Here is a 26,218-nt window from a genome sequence, read left to right on the forward strand (position 1 = left end):
GTTCTTTTGGATCTTGAATAATTGCATCTGAATTTCAGAGCATAAGGCAGTCGCACTGGACAGGCTGCTAGAAAAACACTAGCCCAAACAAGCTGGGCCTTCTTTCCAAGCACAGCCAAAGAGAAGCAACAACTCCCCAAATACTGCCTGCCTTTGTTCCCTTGTGCTGCTGTGCTACGCAGGCTGGCCATCGTTTACAGAATCCTGACACCAAGAACCTCACATAACCCTCAAAGGGTGGTCAAGTTGGTAGACTTGAGGTCTCCATTTCCATCCTGATGATGGATAGATGCCATCCTCTTCACAGGCCTATGAACAAAGCACACTGAGAGCTCAGCTGAGCACTCTCCTACCTTTCCACATCTGAAGGGTGTGTGGACCGTATGGACCGGATGCACTGTATGAAAGCATTTTAAACCCACAAATAAAGGCAAGCTTGCCCTTGGAATTTATAGGCAGGATTTTCAAGTGGCTTCCATGCAAAGTCAGTGCAGATCTTTTTAGATAAAACTATCCTTTAAGTCCAGCACAAATCAGTCTGTTCGTCTAAGGTTCCAGCAGCTCAGATTTTAGCATCAAACAATGCGGATAGGCCTGCACCGGTGTTTCTTCCATTCAAAAGAGGAAAGGTGCAGACAAGAAGAAATAGGCTGTCCATAGGACTCCAATGCCAGTTGTTTCACTGCCCAAACTGATTTTCTATTTGAAAGTCCCAATGATTAACTTACGTTTTCTTCCTAGATTTTTAAACCAATTTGCTCTTGTTCTTCACATAAGAAAAAATGCAGGGGGGGAAACGTTATCCCCAATCTTAAGACACCCCCCCCCTGGTGTTTCATCCTTTCCTCTAATTAGCCCTGCTTTACTCTACATTGAGACTGCTGGGGCTGTTTTAGGCTGTGCACACATTAACATTTACTCTGGCTTTTGAATCCATGTTTTCACAACATTACCCACAATGCAGAGCTATCTTGTAGTTACCTGAGAAATACTGCTGTTTGGTGTGTTTCCCCTCAAACCAGCTTCAATCTGAAAGGCAAACTTAAGCCACATTCACTTTGCAGTTAGGCTTAAGTGTGTACATTTGCATGACATATACTGGTATGTACATATGCATGACATATGCATGACATATATTAGCCTCTTGAATAACAGTTGGGGCGGTGGCAGGGATGGAGAAACCAAACAACCATCACCCAAGTCAAAACCTGTCCTGTCTCTGCCTATTGACCACCCCTGACCCCCAAACAGACCACATATTTTGAAAATCACATTTGCAACCCTATCTGCAGATCACCCATAAGGACCTGTCACCATCCTTACCCCTCTATTGGAGCAATTGTTTCATATAGTTGGGAGAAAAAAATATATAGATATGGACTGGTGTTTTTCTTTTTTTTAAAAAAAAGGATATGCATGCTTTAAAATACAGAGGATACACTATTTTGAAGAAAATGGCTATGAAAATGTTGTCATTTTCATTTCAAACAAAGCCTCTGATTTTACGAGATTGCTACCCAAAAATGCCACAGGAAAAAATCATCTAAAGGTGTATGTTGCACTCCTTAATTGGAACAAAACCAGCTTATAGCCTCTGTCAATAATACAGCACAAAATACGCCAAGAAAGGCTGTTAATACAATTATCTTCTTATTGCTATTTTAGGAGACACAGATGGGCTGGTAACAGGATCTCTTATTCCATAATTTATGAGTACATGTGTCTTGAACAATTTTCCACTAGGGATATCAATCGCATCCTGTCCATTTTGAAGAAAATCTCCTCATGGCTTTATTTGGAACTAGCATGGCAAATAAGACATGGTATTCATCTTGAATCCTTCACTGGAATCCGAAGTGTAGAAGTAACCCAGCTGAAATCCTATCCTCCATCTATTTTCTTTCTTTAAAACATTTGGTAGAAACCGTATATGTGTATTTGGGAGTAAGTCCCATTGAACTGGATGGGACTTACTTTCAAACCTGCATAAGCTCATAGGGACATTTGTATCCTGCTTTACACCAATGAGCCCTCTCTTAGAATAACTGTCTGGGGTAAAGTCTTATTACTTCATACGTCTGGTAAAATCAGACATTGGGAAATACTGAGTATTTAACAACATCTTATTTTAATAGTCATACAGACAATATTGCAGCACTTTTGAGGTTCAGGAAACCCTCAACATATACAGATTTAATTTACACACATTCAGGTTTACATGCTTGGCAAAAAATGAATAAAATAAAATAAAATAAGGGGGTGGATGTCTAGAAGAAGAAGAAGACAGACTATGGCAATCCCTCCTGCCATTGAACCCAATGTGTTTTAACTTTATGTGATACTGGCTTTATGCACTATCCCTGGAACGTAACTCCTGCGTAAGTTGAGAGTTGCCCATACTTATTATTAGACAAGAGTGCTTTTATTTATAAATGTGTTACTTAAATTACAAAGCCAAGTTCCAATTTGGCAGCCCTGCAGCTTTGAAACTGTGGAGCTTGACATGCTCCTGGAAACTACACTAAGTGATGGCTTATCATTGAGTCCAGGTGTACTGTACAGAAAAATATATATGCTGCAGTTAGATTTTGTAAATTGAGTGGGGGAGAACAAAGACTGCCACCATACAGCTTGTCTTACAGTAAGCAATCTATGCCGCCCGCCCCCCATGTCCCTGCCCACATATTTAGGTGGGTTTCTCATCCACAAACGTTTTAACATTTAGTGTACTATTTTATGTTTTAGAAACTTATTTTAATCATATCATATATATGGTCATGTACATGAATTATATTCAGCCTGGCTTCTTCTAGTGTCTATAATTCTGCATTCACAATGGTGAGAAACCAACTGGAAGGCAATGCATTTCTGCATTTCAAAAATACAGTAATTATTTCTAAGTCGGCATCCATGCATATAATTGAACCCATGCGAACTTTTTGCACCTCTTTTTTTGGGGGGGAGGGGTAATGCATTAATGGCCGCCCTCAGGCAACAAGCATAAGATCCGCCTGTTGAGTGCTTCCAAATCTTGGCTTCTCCAGCAATAGTAGTTGGAAACCCAGAATCAAAACAGAGACTGCTTCTTTGAAGGGGTATCAGTTATCCCAAGGGTTTGAGGTTGTTTTCACATGGTTGTGGGGAGCCCCATCCTGACATCATTTGGAACAGCAGCGATCAGAACAGGGATTGGCATAGTTGTCATCTGGAATCAGCCTTTGAATGCTTGGTGTGTTTCCCTTTCTGATGCCTAGTTGTAGGGGGCTCTTTATGAAAACAAAGAAGCTGCCCCATTCTCCATCCTGCCCAGGCTCACTGGGAGAAAAATGGCAATAACAAAAAAGGGGTGGGTGGAATGGTATAGTGATCACCATGGAAAAGTTAGGTTGGGATATACTAAATTCCACAATCATATAAATAGAAGCAACGTATGGCCCCTAAGTAGCATGTCTGAGAATAGCGGTGCAGACTAAATACCGAACAGCAGTTGACAGTCAAACCTGACAAAGGAACAATACTTAGTCCATTTTGTGCCTGACTTTGCGGGAATAATGCACTCAAGTCCTATGACAACTGGAGAAAAGTCTCATGGCCAGTTGCAAAAAGATTTTGCAAGTCATGTGGAGTAATCCTATGAATATTTACTCAGAAGAAAGTCCTATTCTTACTGCATAGTATTGAAGCCGAAATAGACACACATATATTCTCATTTCCCCCCTACAAAATTGAGGGGCTGTCTTTTCAACAATTTTGTTGTTATCTCTGAAATATTTAGAACTTCTGCTGCAAGTGCCTTTAAAATTGTAGGGAGATGGGAATGCCATTATTATTTACTTACACACAAACACACACACACACACACACAGTGCCAAAACAGCTGTTGTCCTTTAGTTTAAATATATATTCAAGCTCTTCTCTTTACCCTTTTAAGAATGTCATTGTGGGTACGGATGGGTGTACTAAATGGTGGTAGGCACAAATATTTTATAAAACAAGTACTTTAAAAACCAAAGAAAACTGGAGGAGTTAAAATAAACAAAAAAATTAAAAAGTGTCCAGTAGCACCTTAAAGACTAACTAAGTTTGTTCTGGGTTTTTCTCAGAAGGGTAGTACAAAAACCCACCCCACCCTCCCACTATATATAAGGGTCTGGTGACTTCTGTTTCAGTGTATCTGAAGAAGTGTGCATGCACACGAAAGCTTATACCTGGAACAAACTTAGTTGGTCTCTAAAGTGCTACTGGACAATTTGTTTTTTTATTTCAACTGCATCAGACCAACACGGCTACCTACCTGAATCTGGAGGAGTTAAATTACTTTTAGATATAAAATACTAGCTGTACCCTGCCACGCGTTGCTGTGGCTTAGTGCAAAAAAAGGAAAATTAAGGAAAGAGGAAGTTTACCTTTAAAAGTTGTAGAAGATTACAATACTTGTCGGTAGACAATATTTTGGGTGGGCGGGCGTGAGCTGTGGAGTTGCCTGCTCCCTTGTCAGTCCTGGTCTCTCGGGGCGGCCTGCTCCCTGGTGGAGCTGGCTCCAGGGTGGGCTGGCTCCCGGGGTGGTGGGGGTCGATGGGGAGTGGGTGGGATTGTGGCAGTATTTTTGTCATATGTTTCTTTGATGTCCACTGGAGGGCGCAATTATTATTTTTTACAGAAATCCAGGTTTTACCTGCCCTAGGTGTGTCATTTGTCTAATGTAAGTGCATGGAAACACTCCCACATCTGCATGTGACGTTCTGGCCAAATTTGAGTGCGATTGGGCACGCAGTTTCGGATAAAAGTGTGCTTTAACAAACATGGACCTTCTACATTTTATATATATGTTCTTTTTTAAAAAAAATACTCTAAAAGCCTTGTTTTCAGCTTGCAGATAGAGGATAGCACTCCTAAATCACTTTTAAAAGCCTTTCTATGACTCTTGGTGTGCTGCAAACATTAGGGTGGCTCATAAGAGTTGTGGTATTTTTTGCTCCTAAAATATTTTACTGGACCTCCTCATGGACCTTTGCACATAAGGCATGTTTTGAGTACTCCTTTTGCAGCTGTGTCAGTGTCACTAAAATCCCCTGATGCAGACAAGCTCTAGGGGGTCTGAATCCCACCCCTCCTTTTGCTTACAAAGCTGATGTTGTCCCTGGAAAGTCTTACAGAATGGGAGTCGCTCAGAATTGCTCCTTTGGCCAGGTATCTTAACAAGAATCAGTGTACTACTGGAGTCGACTCGTCTGGGATCTTTTGCAGGCACAAAGGGCTTACTGATGGCCACCCTGTCAGTTTGGCAGTGTGTCTGTGTGGAAAAGAACTCCACCAAACAACCTGCATAAAGATCCCAGGGCTGGGCACAGTTCTAAGCCCTCCTGAACTCTGGAGTCATTCACTGGCTGGATTTGTGTTCATTTCCCCAACCCAGCCCTGATCCCCTTCCCCTCATCGTAGTGATTTTATATGGACATGGAAAGAAGGATGTTTATGTTTCTGGGAATGGTGACAAGGGAGCCCGCTGGAAACCTGAGTAAGGCTATTTCTAATGCTAAGCTTCGTGCAGCACAATCCTAAGCATATTTACTTCTTACTTGTTAAATGAAATGGGACTTACTTAGTAGTAAATGTGATTAGAATTAGAGTCGCGAAAGTCTTTTGGTTGCCCGCATAGTCACCCCTTTCTCAGGGCTGCCTCACTGTCAAGATCTTAGCAACACAGAAAACTGCATTATACCAAGTCAAAGCACTGGCCCATTTGGCAAAATTGGGTCAGCGCTGACTGGCAAGGACTCTCCTGATGTTCGACCTTGCCCAGCCCCACTTGGCAATGGCAAGGAATGGACCCAGGACCTTTGGCATGCCAAGCAAGAACTACAGCTGTTACCACTGTTATGTGTTACTTTTGAATAGTTCTATCACTGGCATGATCTCATGCAGAGTGCCTCATGCTCCAAAATGTCATTTATCAAAACAGAGCATAGAAAGTTAAAAAGAAAATTCGGGTCCATGACCTAAATAAACAAAAACCTATGTGTGTGTGTTATCTAAATGACCAATTCCATCAGGTCTCCTCTCCCTCAACTGGCAGCAGCCATTCCATCAGGCTGCCTCAGTGGAAGAGTTGGGAAGCAGGGCTCATTTCATCAGCTTTGCCAAAGAACCAGCTCAGGTGCCTCCTTCCCCTGACCTATTTCTATGACAGCTGGCTGTCATCAGCCCTACTATTTAAGAATTGTCTGTTTTGTTTGCTTTTTTCCTCTTCCCTACCCTATCCCCTTTTCCTTTCAGTGTCTTTTTTTTTTTTTACATTGTAAGCCTGCGGAATGGGACTGTTTCGTTTTAGAAGCTATTCTAGGTGCCTTTTTGATTATAAATGCTCAAAATAAATAGAGTTTCTTTTTTAAGATGCAAAGACTGAATGGAAAAGTATGGGGAAATGTAATAGTGTGTTTCCTCCATTGGTAGGGGGTTGGACTAGATGACCTTTGAGAATCCTTCCAACCCCATTACCCTGTAGGTTGCTATTTCTATGCAGTTCTTCTATAAACAGTCAAAGGATTTACACTTCTGCATTTAAAAGCATCAAACTTTCTCAATTACTTAACGAGAGGAAAACACACATACATACATTTTAGCACATGTGCTTTGCATACCACAGTGTTTTGATCTAAAATACAGATACAATATTTGCTAAGAGCACCCATTAATTTACAGCTAAATCTTGCTTTCCAACACTACAGCAACTCTCCAGGAAATGAACTGCTGCAACTGTCCAGGGAATGAAGTGCCCTTGATGGATTTATGGTAGTGTAAATTACACCCTGCCCCACAAGATTGTAATCCTTAAATCTTTAAAATTTAAAATCTTGTTAGAGCTGACGGTACATAAAATAGTGACTAAAAAGATCAGGAAGATGGATCATTGTTCTTGTGAAGAAAAGATTATGTGGCCAGGGAACCTTTTATTTGTGGAATGATGACCAAGGAGGATGAAGGTTTATAGAGTCATGAATAGCTTGGACAGAGTGGAAAGAAACAAAACATTCTATTTCATGATGCTAAAACTGAGGTCAGTTATCCAAAGAAAGCCACTGCCAAAAAGTCGCATTATGCCTGCAGTTCTATGCAATCTTAATTTGGAGTAACCCACATTGAACTCAGCAGGTCTTCTGGATAAATATGGTTAGGGTTGGGCTGCATACCAAGTAATATATAATAACTGGCCTATGGAATTCAATGTCATATGATGTTGTAATGGGTCACTGGTATAGATTCATTTTTAAAAGATTAAAATTCATGGAGAATATCAATGGCTAGAGCAATGGCTAGAATATCAATGGCTAGCTTAGTTAAAAACATGGTTTCCAGATGCAAGAATGAGCTGTGGTGAATCTTAGGCTTGCACACACACCACTTTCTCCTTCACTTCCACACCTGTAAGTAGGAGATAAAAACTTGCATTTTCAGATAAACTAACAGCAGTTCTCTATGATGCCCAGACTTGGAAAATTTGTTTTAAACTATGTTTATTGAAAGCAAGATTTGAAATCATAGTTCAATCTTGGTTTGTTCTCCTAATTAAACAATTCCCATGAGCCCCAGCCAGAATGATCAATGGTCAGGAGGATGGAACTTGTAGTCCAGCAACATCTGGAGGGCCATAGGATTAAACAAACCACAGTTCCCTGAATCTGGATGTCATGAGGAACTGTAGCATAACATAGAAACAAAAGAAGTTGCTGCTTACTGAATCAGGCCATTAGTCCATCTAGCTCAGTATTGTCTATATTGGCTGGCTACAGCTCTCCAGGATTTCATATAGGGTCTCTCCAAATTCTACCTGGATGTGTTGGGGACGGAACCTGGGATCTTCTGCAAAGAAAGCAGATGTTCCACCACTGTATTTCCCTCTCCCTCTCCTTGGCTGGAGTGTATTGCTTCTCATTACTGGTGTGGCCACCAGCACGTGTGAAACTTGGGGCAACTGTCAGAGATTAATAGCTGCAATGGCCAAAAATGGGATGATCAGTTGTAGTACACCCCTGAACCTCCCCCCACCACATCTCTTCATACGCTGAGGAAAGGCAACCATTTATGTCAAAAACAAATTGTCTTATGGCACCTTAAAGCCTAACATGTGCATTATGGCATAAACATTTGTGGACTAGGGTCCAATTTATCAAACACAGCCTTCATTTCACCGCATAAAGCAAAAGCATCTCCTCAGCGTCCGTGGAATAGCTTAGTGCCTCAGCAAGTATGTATCTGTAGCATTCCAGTAACTCCAGGAATAGCATGTAAGATTTCTTCTCCTGTTATCTGAATGGCATGTTAGACATCTAATAATAAAGCAGAGGTGGTAGACCAGAAACAGAAGAGGTAATTAAGCCCAACACTGTTTCAAATTATCAGGAGTTGAGGCAAATCCATGTCTGTCATCTACATAGCAACAAAGTCTGAAATTCCCATGAAGTGGTGTTTTATGAAGGCCCAAAAACAGAAGCAAAGTTACACTGATGTCAAAGCTCCACATTTCTGTGGCAATCTCTGACTAAGGTTTCGTGTTACCCAAGCCCAAAACAAAAATCACTGTGTGGTACTTAATGCAAGACATACATAACTAAATTTCATTTAACAGGGGTGTGTTTGTAAGCCAATATTTTTATTCCTTGGCACTAAGAAGCATCAATCACTTAGCTTTTAAACAAACAAATCTCTAAAGCATTCTAATCAGGACTTGCATTAAAAACATTTGTGATGCTGAGAAAATGACTTTTAACATGACTGTCAGATATGTCTCAAGTATGCACAAATTCTAGGGAAATCAAGCACTTCTGGTTTCAACAGAGCATGAAAATTTGGTGTAGTTCTTTACCTGGTTCTGTATTCCTGAAGTCTCCCAGAATACTATATAATGCCACTGTCTGAATCATTTTGGACATAACACATGACTTATGTAACAACAGCTTAAGGTTTTAAGTTATCAATGTCCCACAGACAGAGAATAAAAAAACTCAAACTTAGAGAGCCACTTTAACGAAAGTTGAGACTAAATGGCAGCAGCACCCCAAAACATTCAACACCTGGTATTACAAGTGTTTCCTAACTTCACCCCAACTTTTTGTTATTTTAGATGCAGGCAAAACTAGGCTGACTGGCAGAGCAGTCCTATGCAATTCTGCTCCTAGGTAAGTGTTATAGAACTGCTGTCTTACAGGTTCTCTAAGCTCAGCAAAAAAAAAAAAACTTGCCCAAGTCACCAGGAGATGTGTGCCTCTTCCCTCCTCCCGGCTTCTTCCAAAGATGATGATAAATTTTCTTGGTTTATGCATGTTTGTACAAGCCCTGTATTTAGGCACCATTGCTACTGTTTATAAAAAGGCGATATGAAAGAATATGGTCTACCCGATGTTGATACACACATTGTCTTGAACATGCTGTTTTCAGAGTGTGTACAAAACAGTAAATTGCAGGACTAACCTAAATTACCAAAGCCTACTCTCCACTTTGTAATGAGCACTGCCAAATTTACAAACCATCTGCATTGCATTATGCCAGTTCTTTGGGCTGATGAGGGCAAACAACATGTATGCTTTTTAACCATGCTTAAACCTTTCAAGGGAGGAGCACAGAAAAAAAGGCTAGAGTGCTTCCCTCTGGCGTGTCAGAGGGAAAACCCTGGCTCTTGGCATCACTACTGAGTAGCAGAAACAGGAGGCTGGGCTACCCTGCCACCAGAAATGCAGACTCATTTCCAGCACCTGTATCCCTACTGGGAAAGTAATGCATTCAGATGAACCAGGATGCATGGATATGGAAAGAGCTGTTGCTTGGTGATTTTAAATGAATACTGATTGGGTCAAACTGTGATTTACTTCAGATGAATAAATTCTGTAACTTGCATGTGAAGTTCCACAAGCACACAGCTAGGCAACCACCCATAATCAATGTTACATGGGGTAGTGTTCACTTTGGCTAGAGCCCCATTTCCAAAATGCCATATGTACAGCAAACATGTAAGAGGGAGTAGGACTGTACTGTACATTGATTATTGCCTTCATTTTATGTATCAATGGTCTTGGTGGTAGACAGTATAATTCGTGTTAAATTGCTGCTTTAGGGGGTGGTTTTTCATCATCTGGAATGGATTAATCCATTACTTTCAATAGGAAAATTCGCTTCAGTTTACGAACGCTTCAGTTTATGAACAGACTTCCGGAACCAATTGTGGCTGTAAACCAAGGTACCACTGTACCCACTAGTTCCACACCGGATGTTGTTGGACTCCAATGACGCCATCCCCACAGGGAGCCAAAAATCTAAAGAGAGATCCATATGTGTACATAACTGTGCATAGATGCTCCACACATTTTTTTATTAAGATTCCTAAGCACCTGCACTGTGTGACTGCTATATGCATAGGTGCCCAAGATCAGATCTTCATATATCCACAGAGAAGTTTGGAGTAGAGCCAATGAGGCATGGCAATGTCGGGGCTGGAACCAACAGCATTTCAGCAATTCCAAAAAACTCTGACTCTTCTTGATGTTCTGCAAATCTCAATATCATAAAACATGCAAATGAGGTTAAATAAGGGCTTCCAGTTCAGTTCAACCACTGTGGCCATCCTGCTCTTATCACCCATTTTTGTGATCACCACATTGCATTTTTGATAATTCTATTGGCTAGATTTTCTGTCAGCCACAAAAGAGTCAGAGGCACTAAAGAGAACGATATTGTTCTATCCTATAGGTTTCCCAACCTGAGGCTAACTAACATGTCCTTATCTCACCAAAGATAGCAGAACTATAATTAATCTCTAATCTCCACCACACTTCTCAGGGTACAAAAAGTATCACAATGGTGCCATTTTTCATCCCAACAACCCAGAAAGCTGCACTCAGCACTGTAAGCTGCTACCTTATACACACTAGACTTGGAAGTTGTGCTTGAGAGTAAACACACATCGGCTCAAGCTATGTGACTCACTTAAGGCTGTGTGATCTATTGTATGTGTGATCTCGGTCAATAATTGGGGTCCTATGCAGGTAAACCTATCCCATGTATCACACTAGTTATCGAGAGAGTCTATACCCCCAGACTGTGAAGAAGTATTATCAATTTTTAAGAACACTTCCCAAACTTAAAATGCAAGTGGTCACAGGGTATTGCATGTAAGAGTTGTCTCTCTCTTTAAACAGAGGCCCCATACCAGGGAAGGATTCAGTTGTTTTTACAGCACAGAGAAGGCTGGAGACTGGTTATTCCCAGCAAACTCTGACAGCTCTAGAGTTAAAACCCAGGAAAGCTGGAGGAGGTGACACTGTTGGAAAGTAAATATTTATGTAGTCAGGGCTTTCCTTCCTTTCCCCCCTTTTCTCTGCCCTGCCTCTTTCCCTTTCTTAAAATGTCACAGATCAGCTGTTTTGATAATTGGACAGGAAGCAAGAGTCCCCCTGATGGTTGGCAGCTTAACACCAGTTTGTTCTGCCTTGCACTCTGAGCATTCATCCTTTCTCGTGCTCACACCTATTATCCTCTTCAAGGGGAGGAGGGCTTAGCAGGTTATTAAGGGCGAAAATATGAAATGGCTCATCACACAATTTAGCATCACACAGTGCATACCCTGCTGGCTCCACCTCTGAACAGAACAGCACCAGCATTAATGCCGATTGAGATCATGCCTATGGAAGTGGCAGTGATATACTATACAGTGGTACCTCTACTTACGAATAACTCTACTTATGAATGTTTCTACTTACGAACAGAGCTCCATCCGCCATCTTGGATGCGGTTTAGATAGGATTTTTTTCTACTTACGAATTTTTAGATAGGGTTGCTTCGACTTACGAATTTTTTCTCCCAATGCATTCCTATGGGATTCAACTTACATTTTTTTCCGACTTATGAATGTGCGTTCGGAACGCATTAAATTCGTAAGTAGAGGTACCACTGTACACAGATCTCAGGAGATCCTGAATGGGTGAACAAGGCAGCCCACATTCTAGGACAGGGGGAGGGTGGTAGCTCAGCGATATCTGAACTGGGGAGGCAGGAAAAAGAAAGGTCTAACTTGAATTGCAAACTAAAGTTTGCAAAAGCTAGCATTTGGGATACATATGGCAGCAAAAATGCATTTTGCTCAGCACTAGGCTATGAGAGAGTTGGGGAAACTCTTTAAGAACCATTTTCAAGTTATTGTTGTTTTTGTTATTATGTTTCCACCCCTTCCTCAGTAATTCAGCTCTAGGCAGCATACACTGGGTTCCCCAGCCCTCTCCCATCCGGGCACTAACCAGATTCAGACTTGCTTAGCTTCAAAAAGGTACTTACACCAGATGCCGTTAAACCGGTCTCAGCCATTAGACTTTCTAGGCAACCTTGGGGCAGACACTATTTCTCATTTTAAGGTTTAGACTCTTAAGAAACTGCACAGGGGATGTGCCCTTTGATCCTTGGCAAAAGGGAGGAGTTACAAAGTAATATATAATTCAAGTTTCACTACTTGCCTTGCCAATTTGCAAGAGGCTGAGGATATATTTTAGCTCTGATCTCATTGTTATTAAAGATCCAAACACTGAAATTTGAATGACTGCATTTTGGAGTACAAAATGGCACACAGAAAGGACAAAATGCAAAACATTTACATACACATCTATTCACCTACAAATTTCCAAAGGCACAGCCCAGTCTTGATTACAGGCCTGGATTGGACTTATTTTTAAATAGTAGTTATAACAGAAGGGCATATTCACTGGACATGGGCACCTCTACATTAGGATCCTCTACAATTCATGCTGCATTTTCAAGAATATAATCTTGTAACTACGGTTAATGTGTATGCCAAAGGCAGAAGTGGGGAAACTTATCAGCTCTTATCAGCTTTATGGGCCAAACCACCAACAATTTAAGTTTGTCAACATTTTTTTTTCCTTTAAAAAACAGCTTTCGCACAGAAATCCATCAGAAAACCTGCTTCATCTCTCATAAACTGAAGTATTAATAAATCATCAGAATACCTAACCTCTATTAAAGATCCTAGCTTATTTCAGCATTATTTTTAGCCACTCAGCTCTGAAATCTGTGTGAATTATTCCAAATAAAATGTGCCCTGTGAATTCTAGGCCAACTTTCTATTTCCAATCCAATATAATTTTTCCACTTCATTTCCTACCGAAATGCTGTGTAATTATTTTTAGTGTATAGATGAACTTCCGGCATGTTATGTGTAGTGGGAAATATGCTTCTGTTTCTTCAGTTACGCAGCAATCCAAACTGTAGGAAGCCAGCGGAATTCATCATGGGGTACCCGATGGTGGTGTAACTTCCACCTTGTAAACACTATTAAGGAGCAGAGCTACTGCAAAATGAGCCAGTCCGAGTCTGGTAGAGGAAAAAGAATCCTTTAAAATAGACTTTGACTTACAACTATTTACTGGATTGCTAGATCATGTGACTGAGCTGAATAGAGTTTGGAATAGAGGTAAGTCTCTACTTGCCCTACTCCACTCCACTCCACCCCACCTCTCCTGAGATGCCACTTTTTCAGGACCTACCCCAACCTTTGGCTGAGCCAGGATGAAGGACTTCTGCAAGCATAATGAGCAAGGATGGGAGATTTCAGCCAGTTCAACCAGAGATCCCCCTTTTCCAAACTCTGCTTGTCACAATGGAACTTGGGTTTGGATTGATCCCTTAGGGCCATATTCAACTAAATCGCTGCACTATTGGGAGCTACCGCAACAAGCCCCTCTAGCACAAGAGGACTTTCTCCCCCCACCCTCCAACCCCAAATCCTGCCCCCCATTTGTTCTGGGGAAGGTTGGTAAGCAGAAATGCTTGTGCTGGCAGAATGATCATATTAGTACAGTGTTGAATCCCACCATTGGTATTTTTGCTATTATTTTAATTGCTGTTATGACATTTCACAAGTCTGTTTGATGTAGCCCAGTGTCAAGAGTGCCTTGAAATGAAAAAGAAATCATATTGCACTCCATGTTAATGCAATGTTTGATTGGAGAGAAAGAAGTGAAAGGAACAGTGGTAATCAGTCCTAGGCAAGCCAAGTCTAAAAATAAGTCCAAAAGGAACAAACTCCAAGGAAATAATTAGTAGATTTATAAAGGTTTTCAGGAATGCTAGCTGTTGGTGAACTGACATACAGTCCTTCTGTTTCATTAGAGTCCTGAGAGAAACATAATGTTTCTGGAAGACAACAAAAGACTTCAGCTAATCTATGTTTAAATATAGTTCTTGGGGAATGTCCATCCAATCTCTCCATTAGGTTTCACTGCCTAGGGCACATCTTTGCAATATTAACACCTTGGGGAGGCTTAACTCTTAAAAGGGGAGTAAAATTGCTTCTCCCTTGCTTATTCCACTCTCCAGGGCAGAACAAATCAAGCAGCTTAAATGTCTTCCAGTTCCACAAGGTCCAAACCTATCTCCTTCCACATTTAAGTAGCCTGGAGACTACACATGGCAATACAAACCATCAGTTTGTCATGTGACACATCAAACAATAATCTGGTCTTTGAAACATACAAGGCCCAAGATCTAAAAATACCTTTTGCAGAGAACTGTTCTACCTAGCCATTCTCTTAGTTTTGCATTCAGACATTTTGTCAACACTAAAGAATAGCCATTCACACCCACCCACCCACCCCACCCCACCAGCATACTAGGCATTCCCTTCATGCTTGGAGGAGCCAGGGAATCCCATTATAGTACTGTTACAGTACACAAGGCAAGAGATTGCATTTTCCTCAAGAGCTCTCTTAACATCACACAGAGTGCTACTTTATCTTACAACAAACACTTCTTAACTAAAATTAAACGAGAGGACATTTCTTTGAAGAGGATCATTTGAAAGCTGCACGTACAAAACATTTTCCAGCTCTGACATCTTCAGCCTTGACTTCTTACTTCACACAAACCATGAATCTTCTAAGATGGCAATTTTCAGATATCGGTTGCTACATCCACTCAGATAAAGCATTCCACATAATCCAAAATTACTACAAAACCTAATTAAAAACAGTAAATACAATACAAAACAACAAGTAAAATAAGATGACTTCAAAGTCTAGACTTTCCATTTAAGGCCAAAATCACTCTAGAGAAGAAACTGTTCCTGAGACAGCTTGTTCTTGCCTGCATTGTTCTATATCTCTATCCCGGTGGCAGGAGCTCAAAGAAATGGTGACCAGGGTGCGGTGGATCTCTTGATATGTCTAGTGATATTTGCACAAAGGATATATGGAATACCGTGTATTTAAGCAAGCTATGCTCAAGTTACAAGTTATAATTCTTTTGGGGGGCAGGGGGAAGATATATAGGGGAAAGTACTGTATTAATATCTGCAATTGCAAACCCAAGAAGTGTGCTGCAGCTGAATGTCATCATTCAGTTAAATTGATACCGGTATGTCATTTTTTCTTTATTTTAAAAGCATAATTGCTGTGCTACTGACAGCACAGTGTACCTCCAAGAACAGAATCCAAGACTATATGAAATTTAGTATCAATAGTAGAAAAATTCTCCTACACTCTCTGTCAATAAGTAAATGATACTAAAATCCTATATAGTCTTATTTGGGAATAAGTCCCAATGAACACAGCAGGACTTACTTTTGGGCAGGCATGTATAGAATTGCCCTCTGAGTAGGGGGGCCAGATGCCAAAAAAAAAATAGAACAGGGCTTCACTACCTTCAATAGCTGCATAGATGAAAGCATTTCAGCAGGGGCAACCCTGGACTGCAGGTTCAGTCTTCTAGCTTAGGGTGTGAACCACATAAGTAACGGGCTCTGCCCTACTCCTTTAAAAGTAGAGCAGGAGGGGAGTGTCAAGTGTTGGGTCAACATCCGTGCTAAAGCCTAGCCATGAATTCTAGCATTTGCTGGTGCCTGTTAAGCTTTGTAACCTGTATCCTGAGCTGATGCAAAGATCATGTAATAAAACTTTCAGGATTTCCCAAGCCAATACAGTTAGATTCTTTCGTCTGAGGGTGGGGACTAAGACACTCAGGATGCTTTGCCTCCTGCCTCCCAGAATCCCTTGGACCCTATCCTGAGTCCTGGCTTGTTCCCCAATTGTCCACCATCATTCCTCAAGAGCAAAGGTGGCAGTAGACTTAGTGGGAAACCCAGAGTGGCTCATCTGGACTCTAGGTGGCTTTCTTGCCAGTGGTCTACTTGGAAGGGGGAAGTAGATCCAGATGGAAGCAATGACCAGCAGTGGACCAGATAGAGCAGGCAGTGGCAGTGATTATACAAGCCTCTCAGCCTCCTCTGAATCATTTGCTGGGTTAACTTTTTGAGTTAATTAGTCTCCAGCCCTTCTTCGCTGTGTTTCTACTCTGGCTCCAGTCTCCAAGCCAGGTGCTGGGAAGTGAAAACTGAAAACTTAAAAAGTGCACATTGAACTTTTCAGCTACACTCCTATACTGTACTCACTTATCTGGGAGCAAGCCCCACTGAATGTAAAGGGATTTATGAGAACACTCCTTTAGAAGTAGAGCAGGAGGTTTGTGCTGTGAAACTCTTTCCATTGCCCATGGAAATGCAGAAATCATGTTAGATATCTGTTGTGTTAACCTGAAAACCAGTCCATTTTAGGAACTTTTGAAAGCTTCCTATCAGATGCCAAATCAGGGTTCTTTGCAGATTTTGGCAGTTATGACTCCTCGCAACTGGGCATTTTGCCTTTTTAAGGTACGGACAAGGGAGTGGAGAAAGGATAATTTGTATGTTGAGTTCTTCAAAACACACAGCAACAGATTTTCTCCCCAGTTCTATCTCTGCAGCTTAAGCGCACATGGAACACACAAACGCACAAACCTCAAACCACCACACTTCAGTGCTTCAGCACACAGAGAGAGCAAGGTCTCAATTCTAGATAATAACTCTAATAACTCTTCAGTTCAGCTATATGTCTGTTTGGTCCCTGAGCCGGTTACGTAGCTGCAGACCAGCCCACATTATTCACCTGAACAGCTCTCCCCACCCCCCTTGCTTTAAATAAATAAATAAATGATATATATCCACCTGAGATGCAATTCATTGGCAGAAGGTCTGTTTTTCTCACGAGGGAGACGCAAATGGAAGCAAAGCCCAGGCACAACTTAGGGGGAAATGCACATAGTGCTGATTCAGGCTATTACAAACTTGCTGAAAAGAAGGCAGTTCCCAGCGTCACTAAACATTCCCCGCCTATTGCTCTCACCAGATGGAAGAATCTGGGTGGAGCCCTAGACAAAAGCTGAGGCAAACACACAGGAGAAAAAATTATTCTGTGAGGGGAGGGATCAGAGGTGTTTCCTCGTTTCCATGGGAATGGGGAGCTTCCAAGATTACTATTCATCCACATACCAGAACCAGGAAAATGGGAAGGTAAAAAGAAAGCTAGAATGCAAGGCAGAGAAACTCATTCAACCTGTATCAGTCACAAGCCACTCCTTCATTTCTCTACCACAATTCTACCTTGTTACTCTCATTTGCTTCACTGTTACTCTCTCTACGCTTTCATTGCCCATTAGAGAAATCTCTTTGGAGCTGCTGTTCATGAAAAACTCCTTCCATATACCCCCGTCCTCTCTACATTCTCACCCATCTCACAGTGACATCACACAGCTTAAGCTGGACTTTTCTTTTCTCTTTAAAAAAATTAACCAAAGCTCTACCCCCCCTTCATGAATATTTTTCACTATTTGACATTTGAGACGGGTGTAGTGGAGAGCACATGGTTTAGATTGCCACTGGCCATGAAACCCATAGCCAGTGATGGCTGGTATCCACTGGGACCAGTAGAGTGGAAAGCAGGGAGACCTTTTGTAGTGGTTAAGAGCAGTGGACTCGTAATCTGGTGAACCACATGCAGCTGCTGGGTGACCTTCTTTGAAGTCTCTCAGCCCCACTCACCTCACAGAGTGTTTGTTGTGGGGGAGGAAGGGAAAGGAGAATGTTAGCTGCTTTGAGACTCCTTAGGGTAGTGATAAAGCGGGATAGCAAATCCAAACTCCTTCTCCTCTTCTTCTTCTTCTTCTTCTTCTTCTTCTTCTTCTTCTTCTTCTTCTTCTTCTTCCCTACTGAATTCTTCAAGGACAACACTGAGGCTAAGGAGGAGGAAGCGGGGAGGCAGCGCCACCTTCTGCACTGGTTGGAAGTAAGATGGCAGGCAGATGGGGGCTGGCTGAGGACAGATTGAGGCTGGTGAGGTCGTGTCCCATTTGGCCTAACAGATCATCCTCCACTGCCCATTGCATGCCTTTGGGAGGATAAAATGGAATGGTAAGCCAGTGAATGCTGAAATTCAATGCAGCTGTTGTGATGGAAGCTTGTGGGCAGCTTTGCCCTTTCGGGGAAGGTAAAATATTCCATGGGACCATGGGCAGGGGGAAGGGGGGGCTGTTGCCCCCCAAAAGTAATTCAATAAAAATTCTTAACTAACTGAGATTCTGCCCCCCCCCAACATAAAGACTTCCCCCTAACATAAATCCTAGCTATGCCCATGCATAGGGCCTTTGGGATACAAAGAACTAGATGCTTCAGGACAGCTGAGGGAATTTCTAGTTAAGAAATCAGGGAGAGAAGAGGTGGGAAAGCTGTGAAAACAGTTTACACATTGCTTAGACACGAGAGGAGTTGTGTACTATTGGTGGAAGAGGGCTATGCAGAGGCAGAAGGTGGGACTAAGCTTTGCATATTTATTCTAAATCCACAGCCAGCTTTTTGCCTGTGGCTCTAGCATATTTACATAAATGAAACCTAGCATTTCACTTCAACCGTAAGCAGCAACTGCATGAATAATTGTGTGGTGTGATCTATCATGACTCAGCATTCTTCTGTTTTAAGGGCAACTCATGTTGACTAACCAGTTTTGGGGAAGGCTGGCTATTCTTTGTGAGACTGGCTGTCTACCTTTAGGCATACCGTGTTATTGTTTCTATTACTAATTTCAGCAGTGTTTTCAGCATCCAAAGCACATTATGATTCTTAACTCACCATCAGCCCAATCCCATGCAGTGCTAGGCATACCTAACTCCAGCCATTTCAGGTGCCGTAGGTGTATGTAACTCCACATAGGATCAAGTCTGTTGGGGCAGTTCCTTAACACCCTCCTCTTTTAGACTGAAGCAGGGAGTGAGCTTCTTGTCTCATGACCAAACACAGGAAGGCTCAATGATGAGCTTTTCTGTGGCCAACCTTCTCTCACACACTTTCCGTATTAACTACCACTAATAATTCAACATGTTGAATTTTTCGCCTCTCTTTAAAGCAGTTGTTCCCAAAGTTTGTGTGTTGGGGCACCTGCATCATTGGATGGGATTCAACATCACACTATGACAACTGTTCTGTCAGCACAAGCATTTCACCTTGTCAAACGGAACAATATCCCTTCTGCTGTTCCAGAGCTCTTCCAGAGCCTTTTTGGGGGGGGGGAGGACACAGGAGTGTGTGGAGAGAGGAGGAGATGAGAAGTTCTGTTGTGCAGGACTTGTTGCACTGGCCCTCGCCAAGAATTGTTAAGAGATCCCTTATTCCTCCCACTGAACTACAATTTCCAGAGTACCCTGGGAAGAGAGATTGATCATTAAACCACTCTATGAATCATCAGAGGGAAACCTCAAGCCTCAACAGTAAGTGGAGCCAAAGCCAATGTGAGACAGAGGCAGTGAATTCTAGTTTTGTCCCCATTCTCCTCCCTGCCAAGTACCAGAAGGACAACACTAAGCCTAAAGTGGAGGAAGACGACAGACTGGGCCTGTCAGTAGAAAGGTAGACAGCTGAAGGCTAGGACAGGAGCAGGCTGAGGATGGAGCCGCCTCCAGTAAGTAAAACATTTGGAGGCTAAGATTAAACATTTTTGTTTGCACATTTTAACACACCCACTTTGGTTTTAAGCATGTGCTTTGGTGGATAGGAAAAGGTGAACTGGCAGGAGTGTCTAGGTAAGAGGAAGTATTTTCTTTCGTTTTCAAGCACATACCAAGGCCTAGTTCTGATACTATTGTCATTGTTGCTGTTGTTGTAATTGCATTCATTATTATTACTAGTCTAAGGAAAACCAGGCCAACTTCTTACAGTGGAAGTGATGTGTATACCAACATTCTTATAGTGAGGGTAAACCAGCTTTTTGAAAAGAACAATGATGATTTTTAGATTATTACACCTCTTATTCATGCCGGTATGGGTGCTTGGAAAACATCCTATTTGTTGAAATGTAAACATTATATTGACATTTGATCTTTGTATTTATTGGACACCAAGTAAGGCATGTAATTATTATACCTTTCTACAGGGATGGAATAATGGCTTCACCTAATTTAAACCCAGAAAAAAACCTGTGCCCTTTTTGAAACACAGTTTCAAAAGAACTCATTAAATTGCATAGATGGGAAGAGCACTGCTTAAACTTTAAAGCATAAAGCTAATAGCCTAAAAAGAAATATTCAAATTAACCACTGACTAAGGAACCTGTGGAAGGACCACAGTAAGTAGAGCAGAACGAAATTAGTGTGGCTTTCACTTTGGAGTCTTATTCCAAATTAATATTGCTCCAGGCAGCCGAAGTTGAAAACAAACAAACACTGGAAGGTTTATTTGAATAAATATGGTGTTTGTGCTGCAGCCAGACTCCAGAGTCAATTATCACCAGCATCCTGAAAGGTTTTGTTAGAGTTGTCCTACCCTTTTTTTTGCAAGCATAACCACCACATGTATTCACCGTTATTTAAACACCCCTGTACACATGCCAGAATGACAGATGCAATTGCCAGTATGGTCTCTGAGAAGATATCACACCAGAACTTCTTTAATTGGAGCTGCCTTCTGATCCATTTCTGAGCACAATTCAAAGTAAAGTTGATTCCTTACAAAGCCCTAAATGGCTTGGGATGACCACCTCCAGCATGGAATCACCTGTTCCATGATGAACCTGCTCACACACTGCATTCAACATCTGAGGCCCTGCTTCATGTTCTACCACCTTCAGAGGTGTGCCTGGTAGGGACATGAGGGCATGTCTTCTCAGTGGTGGCATCTGGACAGTGGAACTACCTGTACATTCCAACAGGTTTGGTTGGTCTCTTCTCTCTGTAAGTTTAATTTGGGTGGCAAAGTAGGACTCTATTGCCTATTGATATCAGGAAAGCATCTTCACTGTATTATTTTCGGCACAGCTTAAAACGTTTTTGTTTAGGCAAACCAATCCAAAAACACAGAAGTATGAAAAATTAGTTTACTGTTTGTTAGTTTACTGCTGATTTTAATGGTTTCTTAAAACATTTTAAATTGTTTTTAACTGGTTTTATTCAGAATTTTAATATTTCTTGTAAACTGCTTAAAGGTTTTGTTACAACCAAGCAGCATATAGTTTTTGATAAATTAATTAATTAATCTAAAAATACATTTTTTATTTCACCATGCCATAATTCTGTTCTAACCTCCTGCTATAGAAATGCACATAAATAATAATAAAAAAGCCCCAGTGGTTTTATATTCCCCTTTTCTCTCATGCAGCTTTCTGAATGTTTTTATCTCATTGCTTATTTGTTTCATTCGATTTGTGAATTGCTCAATTTATGAAACATCTCAAAGCGATTAAAGACATCAGCAATCAAAACATATATAAAATGTCACATATAAAACAATAATTCAAATCCAATACAGATACAGCTTAGAATAAAAATATCACCTAAAAGTGATGTTCTTTAAGGTCTTCAATAAGTGCCAAAGAGACAACAGAGTCAGAGAATATGTGATATTTAAGAGAGGATGAATTCCAAAGCCACCACACTAAAAACCCAATTCCTACGCTGCACAGACAGAATCTTCTGGAAATATTGTATCTACATGAATTATTTCTATTGTGTTTTTGTGTTTTTAATCTGGGAGCTGCCTTGGGGAGCTAACAGGCAGAGTAAGAAAATGTTCCAAAACAAACAAACAAACAAACAAACAAACGCCTGACAACCCCAATTGCCCCAGAGTAATGTTTTCCAGCGGGAAACATAAAGTACAATATATACACATAGCTATCATGTAAACTGTGAGGCTACCATGAGGAAGATTGCAGAGTCAAGTATGAAGCTTCCCTCAGTCAACAACATCCCTTCACAGGAAAGGAGTCTGATGCCTCTCCTAGCAGGAGGATTTCATTACAAGCTTCTTGTTGCTCGGTTTTCAATTAAGGTTTATCGCCAAGCATTTGTTTCAACAAAAGAAAGGCTTTGGCTGTAAAAACTACAGGGTGTTTTCTAATTAAAGTAGCAGGTTAATTCAATATTGTTTGGTGATGTCTGACGTTCAGCCAAGTAATATCTCCACCCCACCCCACCCCACCCCAAGTGGCCTGTTCCTTTTCAAACCTTTACATTGCAGAATTTTGTCTTCTGCAGCTAGAAAAGAAATCTTAAACAGTTGGGAAAGGAGAGAACAGACTGATACTGAGGGGACTGGAAATGAAATATGAACTTTGAAATGTATTGTCATTGAGATAATTTCATCAGCTCATAAACCCAGCACGTGGTCTGAAGTTGTTTAGAGTGAATGGGTAGACAGATTCAAAGCCTGCTTTAAAAAAAAAAGCTAAATAAAACTCTGATGATGAAGGGAGGATGGGACAGTGGTTGACATGGCACACATTGTGGCACATGTGTCTAAATTTGATCAAGAGATCATGCAGCCATAAGGTCTAGAAACATTCCAGTTTTTAGATAAAAAATTGCTTTCAGTAAGGGGAAATTGGGAAAATGATTCACGGCTATGTTATCAGCCAGATGAGAGATTGGATACAAGTTTTGCCAAAATAAGCACCAAGGGTCAATTCTTGAAAGTATCTTCCAGAAGTAAAAAAAAATGAAAACAGTTACGGTACACAGGTGGAAAGGGCAACACTCTGTGAAGTTCCAAAACGTATGTGTTGAACCAACTGAGCATTTGAATATAGGATCCTGTCCCTCCTTCACACACAGGTAATACAAAGGCAGCATACTAACCAGTTGAAAATGCATTATTTCCTAGCTTACACTTTAGAAGTTTTTAGGATGGGGAAGTGTAGAGGGAGTGGACATATTGTAGCTTTTTACGTGACAGGTACCACATGGTGGCTTGACTGTTTACATAGCCCCATATATCCTGGATCATATGTACAGTAGCTATTCTCGCTGCATAAGTGCAGTACAGTAACTGCTTTTCCAAAAGACAAGAGGGCTAAGTGCAAGAATTTATTTTTACAAAGCCACTTCCAGACTGTCGCTGTTTTGTGGGCAGGATTCAATCACATACTGGCAAATTCAGGTTACACATTTAAAGTGGATTTGGTGCTCTTGTGCAACAAACCCCCTCACCCCCCAAAAAATGAAAAGTGACTTTTTGTGAAAAAGAAAGTAACAGGAAAATGTGCTAAAAAAAGGTGGGCTAATGTAATACAACCTTTAACAATTTCCCCACAAACAAAGTACAATTAATGTTCAGTATACAGTAGACATCTGCCATCATGGCAGGGCTGGAGAAAATCTGGAAAACACAATGGCAGCCTTTTGCCAGCAAGTATCACAACTTTATCATCAGTATTTGCTTACACAGAAAAGTGGCATATGTGCACCTCTAGTGGCACAGTGGGTCAGTGCATCTGGCTGTTAACCAGAAGGCTGGTGGTTCAAGCCCACCCAGGGATAGCTGTGGCCAGGATTCCTGCATTGCATGGGGTTGCACTAGATGACCCCTGGGTTCCCTTCCAACTCTACAATTATATGATTCCACCACATAACCTCCCTGCAAACTGTGTGCAAACCAATCAGAACAAGTGCTCAGTAAACAGATTGGCCCATGTCTTATCCCACTCCCTGTAAATTTGCCTTCATGGTCTATTCTTGGAGAAAAGGCTTATTCTTACTCTGCACCTGAAGACAAAGAGCAATCTTTTAATGGGTTTCAAGCCTCCTCCACCTCAATCCACACCATTTATTCTGGAGCACAGTTCAATAAGCCAACCTACAAGGCAGCTGTCATAAAGCATCTAGCAACTAATAAAACAAGAGAAAGATGGTCTCGATCATGTGCACCAGTAATTAACAATGAGCTGGAGTTCCCAGCGTCATCAAAACTCTTCCTCTGTGAGTTCAGCTGGGAGCAGTTTTGTGGAGACAGATGAAAATACTCTCTGCAAAGGAAATCATGGCAATATTTATATACCTCTCTGCTGCACAAATCATGTCGGAGTTGAAAGGCTGTTTTTATTTTTTTGGCCCGGCTCCCTAAAACTCTCATGCACACATAATTTTTCCTCGTACCTAAACAATTAGAGTGGTATTATTTGCTAAGACCCAGAAGTGCACAAGCAAGCAGAAAAGAAAGGCAGACCAGAGGGAGCTAAACCTTTGCCTTTCAGTTTTAATTTATTGACATTGTTATTTCAGCCCCTGGAATACATTTTCAAATACCTTTGAAACATACCTAAAAGGAGCTGAACACTCTGGACAGATTCTACCAGTGTGGGATTTATGCACGAGCTAAGTGAGCCACGGATTAGGGCTTCAGATCATGAGAGACCTCTATATACCCCCCCCCCAATATAAAGACGTTGAGTCTCCAGTGCTAGTGCTGCTGAGAGGAGACCCAGTGAAGTTAATGGGCATGACTATTAGGCTCATTAATTTCAGCAGGTCTGATCTAATTTACCTGGATACAACCCCAAATTCCAAGTTTTACATAATCATTAAATAAAACCTTTTAAAATTTTATGTCATGTGGAGAACACACATGGTACATGTTGTACTGCCTTTTAGCATATTTATTAAGTGCTAAACTGTGTGCAAAGTTGCTCTTAGAAATCACAATAGTTAGCTGATTTCAAAAAATTCCCAGTCAGTGCCTGACCCCCCCCCCCCGTTTTATTTTTTTTTTTTAAAGCATTATGACAATGACCTATTAAAAAACCCTTCTCTAACAGTCCTTAGTGTGGACTTTGTCATTTTCACCACCAAGTGGAGATTTTAATTGGGCTACCCATTATAACCTCAATACGTCTTTCCTAGTTAGTCACTGCCACTTTGGGCCCTATCAGTGTATAATGAAGTTAAGATTTTTGGCCCAATTGATGCCGGCCCATATTATGGTTCTACATACAAGTGTCATTGGATCTGGCTCTAGCTTTACATTCTAAACAGTTTAATTGTTTTAAATGTTTTTACTGATAATAATTTTAATATCTCTTGGTAACTGTTTTAGAGTTTTTACTACAACCAACCAAAATAAAATTTTTGCTATTTGAGCAAATAAATGAACACATTTTACCCAATCCGTTTCTTAGGGCTCATCCAGACTTTTGTGTCATGTTTCTAGGCACAAGCCTGCATTCCATGCTCCTCACCCCCCCCCCTGCACGCGCTTCCCCCTAAAAATGTGCCCTGTACTGCTAAAAACAATTCTGCAGAAAACCTGAATTGCCATTTGTTCCACTTCAGCATTCAAGAGGGGGTTTTCCTGGGAGAAACAGCAGGGTAAAAAGAGAAAAAGTACTGTAGTGTGTTTGGAGATGGACCAGGCACAAGAGTGGACCTATGCCTAAAAAGCGTGGGGCAAAAGTTATTTGTGGATGAGTCCTCAATTTGTGTAGATTCAGTAAACAACTGAGGCACTAGCATTTCTTCAAAGATCCTGCCTTAAAAAACCTGTGGACGAGCCTACTAATTCCCTCAGAGGCCCTTTAAAGACAAGGTGTCCAAATTTATCAAAAGGTTTGTTACCTGGAAGAAATGGGATGATTCTCTTCTTGGGATCTTTCTGGCCTCCTTCGATAGGGAATTTATCCAGAAGCTGCATCTGCAAAAGAAATATTTAGCGTGAACAAAAGTCCATCACCCCCTTTATCCACTCCCACCTCAACAACAACATGGCCTATTTTCTTGGCTGTAACAGATCTTGAAAGCTGCAGGAGCAGCTGTGATCAAGGGCAGGATTTTTTGATTTTTTTTACAAATACAGTCCAATGAACTTGAAGAGCAGCAAGGTTCCCAAGAGGGCAGGGAGAATTACATCAGAGTTGGGACAGGACCAAAGCCTGGAGTTCCAGCAATTCCCAAATTAACTATTTTGTACTTTCATAATAAATGAACACACAGTTTGACCCTCATCCATGTTCTGGGTAGCAATCCTGCAGGGTCCACCAATCCTCTAAGACAGACCACCCACCTGACGAGAACTGCTGCCTCAGAACCGCCCGAGAGG

General features: G+C 41.3%; 1 protein-coding gene and 1 non-coding gene across 5 annotated transcripts in view; one reads left to right on the forward strand and one right to left on the reverse strand.

Annotated features, from left to right (window-relative positions):
• SH3PXD2A (SH3 and PX domains 2A) overlaps nucleotides 1–26,218 on the reverse strand; it is a 275,011-nt gene that overhangs the window by 159,006 nt on the left and 89,787 nt on the right. For 3 of the 4 annotated variants that reach the window (XM_060274714.1, XM_060274716.1, XM_060274713.1), the window contains exon 4: nucleotides 25,738–25,813. In XM_060274714.1, the coding sequence (XP_060130697.1) occupies nucleotides 25,738–25,813 (76 nt within the window). Of the gene's footprint in view, nucleotides 1–17,035; nucleotides 18,017–25,737; nucleotides 25,814–26,218 lie in introns of those variants that run through there. The other variant, XM_060274715.1, reaches the window with a different exon arrangement.
• Nucleotides 23,593–23,667, forward strand: TRNAN-GUU (transfer RNA asparagine (anticodon GUU)). The gene has a single exon. It is a non-coding gene; the product is annotated as a tRNA-Asn (tRNA).

The sequence above is a fragment of the Zootoca vivipara genome, chromosome 5 (assembly GCF_963506605.1).
Source record: "Zootoca vivipara chromosome 5, rZooViv1.1, whole genome shotgun sequence".
NCBI classification, from domain to species: Eukaryota; Metazoa; Chordata; class Lepidosauria; order Squamata; family Lacertidae; genus Zootoca; species Zootoca vivipara.